This window comes from Bombina bombina, chromosome 6, assembly GCF_027579735.1.
Source record: "Bombina bombina isolate aBomBom1 chromosome 6, aBomBom1.pri, whole genome shotgun sequence".
Lineage (NCBI taxonomy): Eukaryota > Metazoa > Chordata > Amphibia > Anura > Bombinatoridae > Bombina > Bombina bombina.
Window position 1 is genome coordinate 459,496,736 of NC_069504.1, and position 12,590 is coordinate 459,509,325.

General features: G+C 35.4%; 1 protein-coding gene across 1 annotated transcript in view; it reads left to right on the forward strand.

Moving 5' to 3' along the window:
* Nucleotides 1-251: 251 nt before the first annotated feature.
* SLC4A9 (solute carrier family 4 member 9) overlaps nucleotides 252-12,590 on the forward strand; it is an 86,941-nt gene continuing 74,602 nt past the window's right edge. The window contains exons 1-2 of the mRNA XM_053717231.1: nucleotides 252-598; nucleotides 12,166-12,326. Of these exons, the coding sequence (XP_053573206.1) occupies nucleotides 303-598; nucleotides 12,166-12,326 (457 nt within the window). The 5' untranslated portion in view covers nucleotides 252-302. The remainder of the gene's footprint in view (nucleotides 599-12,165; nucleotides 12,327-12,590) is intronic.

The window sequence follows — 12,590 nt, forward strand, 5'->3', positions numbered from 1 at the left end:
TTTAGTATAGATATACTGATTTTGCACAAACAGCAGTGCATTCTCATGTTTTGTTAAAATCTTCTGGTTAGTTATTGTATAAGCAAAACTTTATGGCTTATAACCTTCTTTGTTTTCAGTAGACAAATATTTCAGAGGTGGTTACATTTTAATGTGTATTTTGGGTTTACATCATACCTGTGACTGTTTAGAGTAAACTTTGCAAGTCTTTTAAAGGCAAAGAACCTGCTATTCAGTGTCCAGTACTTATACCTCTTTGTTCCTTGTGTTAATCTTACCACATTGCACCTGGCATTGGCAGAATGAAATTGGAAGAGAATCAAGCCTTTCTGACTTTCCATGAATCAGGATCAGCTATTTTTGACAATGGCAACTGCAACCGCTCTGAAGGCCTCCGAAGTAGAAATTCTATCATTATTTCCCAGGCAGCAAGTCGTAGTATCTTTAGCTCCAAGATCTCACCAGCAGCAGAAAGAGTTGGATTTATGTTGGGGGAACACGATGAGGAAGAGAAAGAGGAATCACTACCCCGCTTGTTTACTCAGTTAAATGAGCTTTTCACTGTAAATGAGGATATGGAATGGAGAGAAACTGCAAGGTATGTTTTTGTGTGTATAATTTATAGCAATGACTTTAGCACTTTCAATGGGTATGACAGCAGAATTTCAATGTACTTAGATGATAGAAGATCTACATATTTGAATAGAAACCTATTTGCAATATAAATGTATTGGCAAAAATATTTTCAGTGCACCAGCATTGTATATAATGCAGCTGCTCAGAGCGCCAGTGGGGCTTGTATCGTGTCAGGACAAATTGAGTCATTACCAGATGGTACGTGCACTTTAGGCTCTCTGAGCAAGTGCTGTGTTTAAAATGCTGGTGCACAGTGCATACCTAAATACACTTTTGAAACAGCTATAGCTTTTTTTTCATTTTTGCTAATACGTTACATATTTCAAAAATGCTTCTATTTAAAACTGAAATGCATCCATGTAGATTCTAAATTTGGCTTGAATGTATCTTTAAACTATTTCAGTACATACTTTGCTGGTAATTAAAAAAATACAGATTTTTGTTGGGTTTTCAAGTTCCATACAATTTGAATACATTAAAAAAAATGTGTAAGAAACCCTGGTTATTGAGTTATTGAGTCACATTATGTATAGTTCACTAATAGTTTACATTGAAAGAATTCAGCAGTTGAATTTCATTTCAACACAACACAATTTTCTAGCAACTTTTCACATGGTTTTTGGACTTCAACAGCTTTGACCTTCAGACATATTTTGTCAGTGTACATTGCATGTTTAATATCTTAATGTTATTCTGCATGGTCAGTTCTTGTATTAATACATAGGAGCATTTCCTAATTAAAAAAATACTATGATAAGTGTACACAACTATATATTGTAATAAGATACTGAACTAGCACTGTGAACTGTCAAAATGCAATGAGCAAAAGGCAGCCTTCAAGGGCTTAGAAATTAGCATATGATCCTACCTAGGTTTAGCTTTCAACAAAAAATATCATGAGAATAGAGCAAATTTGATGATAAAAGTAAATTGAAAGTTGTTTAAATGTTTATCATGAATGTTTAATTTTGACTTGACTATCCCTTTAAGTAATAAAACCTGCATAAAACACATTAGACATCCATTATCAATAACTATCATGTTTTACATTGACAGTTATTGAGTATATTTTGCTTTTGTGTAGGTATCCCTACCATAACTCCCATGAAAGACCAAAATAAAGCTTACAGTGTTTTCTTGTGTTTATCCAATATCAGCACAGGTTGGGGGGTTTAACATTTAATCAAGAAGAAAACAAAAAGCACAAAAAGTTTAACGAAAAGTTTATAAACAACAAACTGTAAAGTTTTAAAATGGGGGCCTCTATGTGCTCAAGTGATATTAGCGCTCGACTTTGTAATACCAGTGCACGCTAATGTGCGCTGGTATAAGTTACGTACAGTGCGAATGCGACCTCCAATGGGAGTCTCGTTCTGATGCCAGTGATTGCAGCATTTTAAAATATATATGTACAGTATATGCTTATACACCTATATATTTTTGTGTTAATGTGTATATACACATATTAACACATAAATATATATGTATATAAGCATATACATATATTTACTGGGAACACACAGTTACCATAGACTGCAATGTAAAGGCACTTTTCAGTTACTTTTTTTTTCTAACACCCCAAAACTGCCTAGCCCTAGTGCAGTTGTTTTTTTTATTTAAAAAAGCTACTTTTTTAAAATAAAAAACTATAATGCTCTCTATTTTGAGAGCATTTGGGGCACTTTTAGAAAATTAACCAGAGATCTAACCTCTGGTTAATTTTCTGAGCACTAATTGCTACAGCGAGCTTGCGGTTGCAATAAACAGCCACTTGTAATGTCTGGCTATACGGGTGCAAGATAATTTAGTGCTCAACTTGTAATCTAGCCCTAAATGTTTTAAAAACAACAATAATATAATTTGAGGACTAGTTATTGGGCCGCAGACATATAAACGGATGCTTTATGCAGACAACATTACTATGACTTTGACATCCCCCTCCCATAGCTCTCTAGGTGAATTTATTCATGTTATTTACGCTAACTATAACATTAATTATACTAAATATTTCTGTATTCGTCTTGTTTAAAACTAAACCAATACCGACCATTCGTGGAACACTTAAATTCATTTTCTTTAAAGGAATGTAAATGTTCCAAAGCTACAGATGAAAATGGCTCCCAGGGCCTGCACTTAAGGAGAAGGTCCTTTAGTGCAGGCCCTGGTAGCCGCCATGCTACGCCTCCAATGAGCACGACCAGGACTCTGTGAAGAAGAGGAGCGGGTTAGCGAGGATCTCTATTGTGCTAAAGGTAAGCATTTTAACCATTGAAAGGAAACATATTAATACTGACAAATTTGTCATTATTCCTTCAGTTTTTTTTTACATTTTGTGCTGCATTCTTTCAGATATTGGTTTAGTGAAAACAATTTGAGTATCAGTGTTTCGTTAACAAATGTGCGTTCATAACAAAATTAATGCACATATTTTCTAAATCAGATATTATTCCCATAGCACTCTCTGCTTCATATCTGCAATTCTTACCTACTTTCAATTTAAAATTCAATCTATTAAAAATGTATGTATCTCTGATTACGGAAAACTCAACTATTATCACTTATTTATCAATCTGTACTCCAGTCCATCCAAAGTGACGTACTTATGGCATCATAAACTTTTGTCTTGGATAGGTAGAATGCATTCTATTAAAGTTATAGTTTTATAGTAAATCTCATGTGTGTTTCAGAACCTTCCTATTTCCTTGCCTCAAACAATTGCAAAATATGAGTAATAATTGTAGGTGGCAGGGTAAACTAAATATATTTTATACAGACCTAGGGGAGTTTTGGGGGTACCTAACTTTACTAATTATAGATTGGCAACCTTTATGCAACAAATTGTTGCCTGGTGTAGGCATTCTAAAGATAAAGAATAGTTACTTAGAGTATCTCCATGCAAATTGTGCCTAACTTGCCAGTTTATTTTGGCTCCCTAATATTAGCAAATAATTTAGTTTTATTTATTTAATATTGGAGACTTCCAAAGCTTGGGATTATATAGTCAAAAAAGCTAAACCTTTTTTCTACACTCCCTTCACCTTTAACATCTTTATGTCAGGTACACAGTTTGAATATCCACAGCCAGGAATTCAGTAGAAATGAAGCAACACAGCAAGGGGTCAGGCATAAATTGTAATTTAGAAGTCAGCCCAAGGTCAAACCAGAATAAGTGGGCAGTGATCAGGAATGCCAGAACCATCTCAAAAGAATAACCAAGCAATGAATGCTAGTTTCCCAATCTATAGATTTCTGTGCCTATTTTAGTGCTAATTCAGTGGTTGTGTAATTTCTGACATACTATAAGGTAAAAAGGTATTTACTTTGCTTGTAAGCTCTATCCTCCTCCAACATTGAGATGCACACAATTGATCCTGTGCTATTAGCAGCGCTAAACCTCCTCTTCTTAGAGCAGCCTTGCAGATCTTCCAATGCCGAATTCAGCGCAGACCATACCATACCATACTCAGATAGGCTTCTAGGGACTTGACACTCCTGGTACAGACTATAAACAACATAATCTGCAGCACTGGTCTTGAGATTTGTGCCATGTGTTGTAAGCCTGCATTGCAATAAACTCCATTACTGACCCCAGGACTCAGCTTCCTTTTTCCTCATTTCACATGTTTCATATCTCTGTTGAATTAAATGACATCTTCAGTTCACATTGAATCCTGTGCCAAACTGCACCTTTTTTGGAAAAACTGGGGACTGAGTGAGCTGGCTTATGCACCATCTTCTGCGTACCTCCACACATCTAGATAGCATGATTACCAGACAGGGCAAATGTCTCATGACCCCTACCAGTGTTCCAGACCGACTAGTAACCCTCTTCCTACCTCTTTACCTGTTGCCAAAATCAGTCAAGGTAAAAGAGCAATTCATGGCCTTACAATTACTTTGTTTAGTTTTCTAATTTGGCTTAATTTAACATTTTATGGTTAATAAAATTTTAAGTTGAAAGTACCTTTAACCTCAATCTCCTAAGAAACAGTATTTTAGTAGCTCTGAGTATCATACATTCCATACCCTAATTAGTATCCAGCATTACTGTGGTGGCTGGAATATTTAAAATGGCAATACTGCTGCAACATTCTGAAAGGTTGTGCAATATCTATCAACCAATGGGTTTATTAAAAACAAATTGCACAGCCCCTCCTCTAGTGGCCATGTTTTCCTTTATATTCACGAACAGGCCTCATTACAAAAGTCACATTATGATACTGATCACACTGTGTGTAGCACAACATCCAAACTAACATAACAGGAATAAAGATCAGTATGGAATTGTAAATGGCATCTGTGTATGCTGCAAACAAATATTTCAGCTTCTTTTTTTTTACTTTGTACTGTATTATTTTTTTATTTTATTTTTTTATTTTTATTGAGGTTATAAAATAAACAGAACAGACAAATAAAGTCACAGTTCCAAAAAAAAGAAAATGTCAACAGAATCACTGAAATATACATAGTAAGGTGTGATCACAATTCAAGACAGCTGCTCAAGTGATTAAATGTCCAAATAGGAGAACAGATATTGCCCAATTATATAAATAAAGTTAAACCTCAGGTTTTCTGTTTAGATATATATCCCCTTAAGATATGGAGCTCTGTGCTATATGATGATTTCCCCCAACGATAGCTAGGTGATCACTCTTGGACCCCTTAGAAGAGATGTTATGACAAAATGGGGGACTTTTTTTTTGGGGGGGGGGGTAAAATAACAATATGGGCCACTTTTGGACCCTGTTTATAACATATAAAATGATGATTAACCACTATTTTATGAAATGAGCTAAACACATGGAATATATGTAGAGTGAGACTTCAAGCTGGGAATACTGTATTACCCATGAGAGGAATGGAGAACAACAAAGGAAAAAGAAAAAGCAAAAAAGAAAAAGAAACCTCATGTAGCAAAGTCCAGTGGAGCAAACATTCAGGCAGGGAGAGTTCAGATTTTAGTCTAAATTAAATTATAAGTCAGTTTAAACAGGAGATAGCTATTGCAGATTGAGCATAGATTTAGGCTGTGTATATATTAGTTATTTCACCCTATACCTTTTCATTAAAGGTACTTAATACTACCATGCATGCTGACGTTATATTTAAACATTGTCTCAGTATGGGAAGTTAAACACATGCAGAGAGGGTTTCTAGTGTTCAAGGCAACTTATATAATCAACCTTGGTGTAAACTGAGAAGTGTCTTAGATCTTGTATGAATTAATCACTATTCGCTTAGCTAATCACATAATGCACTGTCTCGGCCGCTGACAGCGCAACACCAATTAATGTAATTGTGCTAGAAGTAGGACTAAAACACATGTCTGGGAGATAACTTAACCCTTTAAAGGTGAGAAATATATATTTAAAAACTCTCTAATGCTAATTAATATGAAGGTTATAGTGGAGATACTTTGTTGGGGAGTCGCAGCAATAAAATAAGTACATTCATTTGAGTTCAAGTCTTTGCATGGACACACCAGCTAAAGGTACCGCTATAGGGGAAGATAACATCCTAGGGATTAATAACAGCAGTAATAGAAAACTTTAATAGAATACAACTCTGATATACATCCTATAATAACTTATGTTATTCCCATCTTAAATTGCTGGTGAAAATATCAAAAGATTGAGCATAGTTCTTTATTTACTCATGAAATGAAGAAGTCTTACGTTCCATATATTTAACCAACTACGGAACGAGCCAGATGTACCTGATCAAGTGTCCCAGCTTTCCAGCCATTACAAGAGAGTATGAAAGTCCCATATCCATTTTTTTTTTGAGAAAATAGAACCGTGGACTGGTAGCATAGAAGAACTCTATGAAGGGTTTTAGACACCAGGGTCCAGGTCTTACTAAGTAAAGCAATCGTAGATCCATAGATGGTTGTACCATCCCAGGGAGTACAAGATCGGTCATTACAATGCTGGGTGGCGCTTTGGATCTTGCTGCTGTGTCTTCTAGTACCAGGGTTGTCTTGTCTGCAGATATAATCCCCTTCAGTATCGTCTCAATCCCTATACAGGCATATTCTATGGAGGTCAGTGACTCCTGATCGATCTTTTTGGCACTTGCGGTTAGAGAGGAAAACATTGACTCAGGGTATGTTAACATCCTCTCAACTCGTGGGGGAAGCGTATCAGGAAGGTGCACCACAGAAGTTGAAGTTATAGGCTGGAATGCTGACTTTCCCCTATGTTCCTCTAGTGCTTCCTGCAGGGGCTGTGAGTGTTGAATACTGGAATCTAGGCTGACGATTCTGGCGGGGGAAAGCACCCTTCACTCTTTCACACTCTTTTGCACTCCAGCTAGTTTGAGTTAGCTCTTTTTCTCCTGTTTTAATGGACGGTAAATTCTCACTTGTGGGAAACAGAATTTTTGATATTGTTTGTTCCAGGGCAGAGAAGTGATTTTGGAGAAGCTACAGTATTCTTATTTCCCAGTTATCAAGTGCATCCATGTTTTTCTTTCTTTATGATAGTGGCTAATATCTTGTTTCGGCGAAAGCACTAACTTAGTAAGCTGAGCAATTAGAATGTAGAATTGGCCAGTTACAACTGAACTGGTTTGGTATCCCAGGGTCCTGGGGGGTATGTTTGCGGCAGCCTCAACAACAAAGACAATCAGTCTTACAAGTAAGGCCTCAGGCTCTTGACCTTGTGGCTGGTCGCTGTGGAGTTAGCTGAGGAACATAGGCAGGTCCATTTTATGCTAGATATTCTCAGACTCCTCTCTAGCCATACAAGGTATTGTAGCTTAGTATGTCAGAAAAAAGTAGGTGACATTTAGAAAATAATTCTAAAAAGGCTGATTGAGTCCAGGAGCTCTTCACACACACATTCGGTCTCTCTTCCCTCGTATATTTTTATTGCATCCATTTTACAACCAATTGCAGCAATATAGAGGATCAAACCCAATCACAGAGGGAGAGTGCATGACGTACGAATACCATGCAAACCTTTGTTCCCCTAAGTTAGGTATTGGTTTTATTTATCTATTCATTCATTTATTTATTAAATGTTTTACTAGGAAAAATATCTGTGACATTATCTGTCTTGTGAGCACTGATGCAGAATGACAGTATAACATTTAGTTTCATTACATGTGAGGTTCTACGAACTTCTAAAATGCAGGTGTTCCATCTTTTATTTCAAAGGCTCCTAATTTATACACACATACACACTTACACACAGCACAACACCACACATACACACACACTGTCCACCACCACACCCACACACCACACATACACACACTACAACACCACACATACACACACACCGTCCACCACCACACATATACACATACCACACCCACACATCACACATACACACACTATACATACACACACACACACCATATCACACATACACATTTCTATCTGTTTAGTTAGCATTACTCCATGGTACCTGCTATTTTTAGAGTTAAGTAAATTAGTTATGGCATTGGTTTTGTTTTTCAAATGACGTCTTATAAAGCTTTAAATAAATTCACAGCTTATCATAGAAGTATACAAAGAAACATGGATTTTGATGGCAGGTAAGAATCATAGGCCCAGCAAATTAGTTTGTAGGATAGCCTTATGCTTATCCCAGGCATTCTTGTGGTTCCCCACAGCGTTTTTACCATCTCTAATAGAAGTTTAATCCACAGATCAACTACTCTTTCTGTAAAGAAGTGCTTCTGCAAATTATCCTTGAACCTGCTACACTTCAACTTGAGATCTTGGTACCTTGTTCTTATGTTGCTCTTTTTGTTAAAAAAATGAATAATGTTAAAGGGACATAAAACCCACATTTTTCTTTCATGATTCAGATAGAGCACACCATTTTAAACAACTTTCTAATAAACTTCTATTATCTAATTATCTGCTTCATTCTCTTGATATTCTTTGCTGAAAAGCATATCTAGATATGCTCTGTAGCTGCTGATTGGGTGCTGGTCATATATGCCTCTTGTGATTGGCTCACACATGTGCACTGCTATTTCTTCAACAAAGGAGATCTAAAGAATTAAGCAAAATATATAATAGAAGTAAATTGGAATGTTGTTTAAAATTGTATTCTCTACCTGAATCATGAAAGAAACATTTTGGGATTAGTGTCCCTTTAAGTTTTAAAAAACAGATAACAAGATACTGTATTTAAACAAAATATAAACAATGTGCTGAAGACATACTAGTGGTTTCTAGTTAATAGTTTTGAGGAACTATTTCAAGCTTTGGAAAGTGGGGAAGTACTGCTTCAAGGTTGCAGATATGGGATGTGGTAGGATAGTTGAGTTGTGCTGAATATACTTATTTTGAAATGGTGGGAAGCCATCCAGGAGAAATGTTAGACAATCTGTGATATGGCTTAAAAGTAGGTTGCTAGAAGCAGACAGATATAGGGGCCATCAGTGTAGAGTTGGTACTGGAACCCAAATGAGCTTAAAATAATCTTGGTTAAAAAAGAGAATATTGTAAAGAGCAGGGGGCCCATACTAAGCCACAGAGCCAACAAACAGACATAGGGAGAGGTGGTGACATGAAACAAAAAAGTGATGCTAAAGGAGCCATTAGAGAGTTATGATTCAATCCATGATATTGCAGTGTTACACAAGGCAAGGAAGTACAGCCTATTCAGTAGTTAAAAAAGGACACTAAAGTCAAAATTGAACTTTCATGATTCAGATAGAGCATGTGCAAGATCCACCAAATATACATATATGCATTTTGTGATTGGCTGATGACTGTCACATGATGCAGTAAGAAAGAAAAGAAAATCAACTGAAATTTATCAGAAAAAATCTACTACTCCTGAAATTCAAACTAAGTGCTTTTGCATTGTCTATCTATTAAACATTTATTGATTATGCTATTCTACTGTGTTTAGTGATCAACTGTAATGAAAGTAATGCTCAATGTCTGTTAGCTATAACAAAATAATTTCTCACATATTCAATAATCATTAATACACATAATACTATAGTTGTACAGTTATATGTAAGGGAACAGTATAAACAATTATGCAAATTAATGTTGCATTATTACTACAAAAACCACAACTGTTTGTCCTTTTAACTCATTATATTTTGTAAGTAAAAAAACATTTGTGAGGCATAACTAGGGTTGCCATATTGCCGCTTTAAAGGGACACTCAATCGAAATTAAACTTTCATTATTCATATAGAGCATGCCATTTTAAACAACTTTCCAATTTACTTCCAATAACAAAATGTGCAGTCTTTTTATATTTAAACTTTTTGAGTCACCAGCTCCTACTGAGCATGTGCAATAATAAGTGTGTATGCATTTGTGAATAACTGATTGCTGTCACATGGTACGTGTATGCATTTGTGAATAACTGATTGCTGTCACATGGTACGTGTATGCATTTGTGAATAACTGATTGCTGTCACATGGTACGTGTATGCATTTGTAAATAACTGATTGCTGTCACATGGTACGTGTATGCATTTGTGAATGGCTGATGGCTGTCACGTGGTACAGGGGGAGTGGAAAAAGACATAACTTTTAAAATTGGCAGAAAAAAATCTGCTACTCATTTGAAGTTCAGACTAAGTGCTATTGCATTGTCTTGTTATCTTGCATTTGTTGATTATGCAAGTCTACTGTGTTGACTGGTCCTTTAAGGGAGGACAGTTATGAAAAATACGTCAGTAGCTGTAGAAATGTATGCATAATAGAAATACAGAAAAACTACTATTCACTAAAGTAGGACAGACTGTACATTGCACAAAAATGGAACAAGTTTTTTATCAAGACCATTCAAAGATAATATTCATCTGCTTAAAATAACAGACAGCCCCAAGAGTAACAGGCGATTTTAAATTAAAACAGCCCATATACATTGTTAAGTAAGGGGTTATTATTTTGCCCATCTGTAGGATTAAATAGCTTTGAGTTTGTGAAGGATTTAAAAATGATTTTAAAGCAACATGAAACACAAAATGTTTCTTTCATGATTCAGATAGAGCATACAATTTTAAACAACATTTCACTGTATTTAACAATTTGGCTTAATTCTCTTGGTATCCTTTATTGAAGGAGCAGCAAAGCACTACTGGGAGGTAGCTGAACACATTGGTAAGCCAATAACAAGAGGCATATATGTGCAGCCACTAATCACCAGCTAGCTCCCACCTTCTGAGCCTATCTAGATATGTTTTTCCATAAAGAATACCAAGATTTAAAATCTATTTAAATTAAATAATAGAATTAAATTGGAAAATTGTTTAAAATTGTATGCTCTATATGAATCATGACAGAAACATTTTGGGTTTCATGTCGCTTTTAAGTAAAAAATGGAAAGATAAAAAGTATGATCCCACTCAATTGTGTGAAGATAATAAAGCACAAGGTAGGTTTACTGAATGAGCAGGGTGGGCTTCAAGTGGATGGAGGTTTTGCTAAAACATCTGGTTTTAAACGTCTTTAAAATTTATGCCATCCCTATCAATATTAGACTTGTGCATGGCGGAAAAATTTGTTTCGGTTCTGCTCGGATCGATTTGGATGTTTTCGAATTTCGGTTCGGGTTTGGAAAAATTTGAATGAATTTGTTTTTGATTAGTTTCGGATTCATTCGGATTCGAATAAATTCGGCTGGATTCGGTTCGGTTCGATCCGGAAATTAGGAATTTCGGTATGTGTTAGGTGGGATATGCTGTGTATTAGACTAGTATTATGTACTGTAAATTAGGTGTAACCCATAGCAGAGTGATATAACCTAATATACTGTACAATACTAGTGTAATCCATGGCCATCCGAATGTAACGAATAAATCCGAACTAATTCGGATTTATTCGGTAGATTCGGTACTACCGTAATTCGGAAATTCGAATCGATCCGAATCTCCGAATTTAACAAATTCGTCCGAATTTCGATTAGGAACGAATCAAACCGCACATGTCTAATCAATATTCTCCTCTATCCAGACCTTTGTCAGATGTGTGGAAAATGATATTGCAAGTATAGGGATTACAGGGGTGGTCAATCTGTCCAAGGCAGAGAGAAATGCTTTGGTACAATTGGTGAATAATCAGGACTTGGTGATCAAGCCATCTGAAAAAGGTGCAAATGTGGTCATTATGGACCAACAAAGAAGTATTGATACGACTCCAAATCAGGGAACAATATGAACCAGTTTCTATAAATTTTTTATGATTGCTGCACTTTCATAATCACATTCATTTTCTATTACACTGAGTGCACTCCAAATCCCTTCCTTGTTTTACAAATGCTTGAATAATGTTCCATTATAAGAACACTGACATATGTATTTTTCAAATGTGCCCCCTTAAAGCGGCAATATGGCAACTCTAGTTGTGATTAGTAGCTAATTAGCAAGAAGGTGAAAATGTTTAAGCTTATGATTAATGCTACTACTACTACTAATGATAATAATAAACTCTTCCAGATGCAGTATTATACCAAGAGCACTCAAAACCCTCTGCGGAATCTGTTGGTGTTCTACAAATAACTCATAATAACAGTAATAATAATCACAATGGTTGTATTGCAGATGGATTCGTTTTGAAGAGAAGACAGAAGATGGGGGAGAGAGATGGAGTAAACCCCATGTTACAACACTTTCCTTACATAGTATATTTGAATTACGAACATGCATTGAAAAAGGAACCATTTTGCTGGATACTAAAAAAGGCAGTTTTAAAGAAATTATAGGTATGTACTGTAGAGTTAACTGACTGATTATAGCAAATTGTCTATTCTAATATAGTTTTGCAAATTTAAAAAAGGATAGTGGTTTTATGTGTTGATTTATGTAATGATATTTCAATGGCTAAAGATCTATTGTATTTTATTAATACTTCTTAATTTATTTATTTTTCTATAAAATCCCATTTATTTTGATAAAATTACATCAAAATATTACGTTGTAATTTTATTGTTAAAAATAAAAAATAAAAAGGATAATGGGTAAAGGTA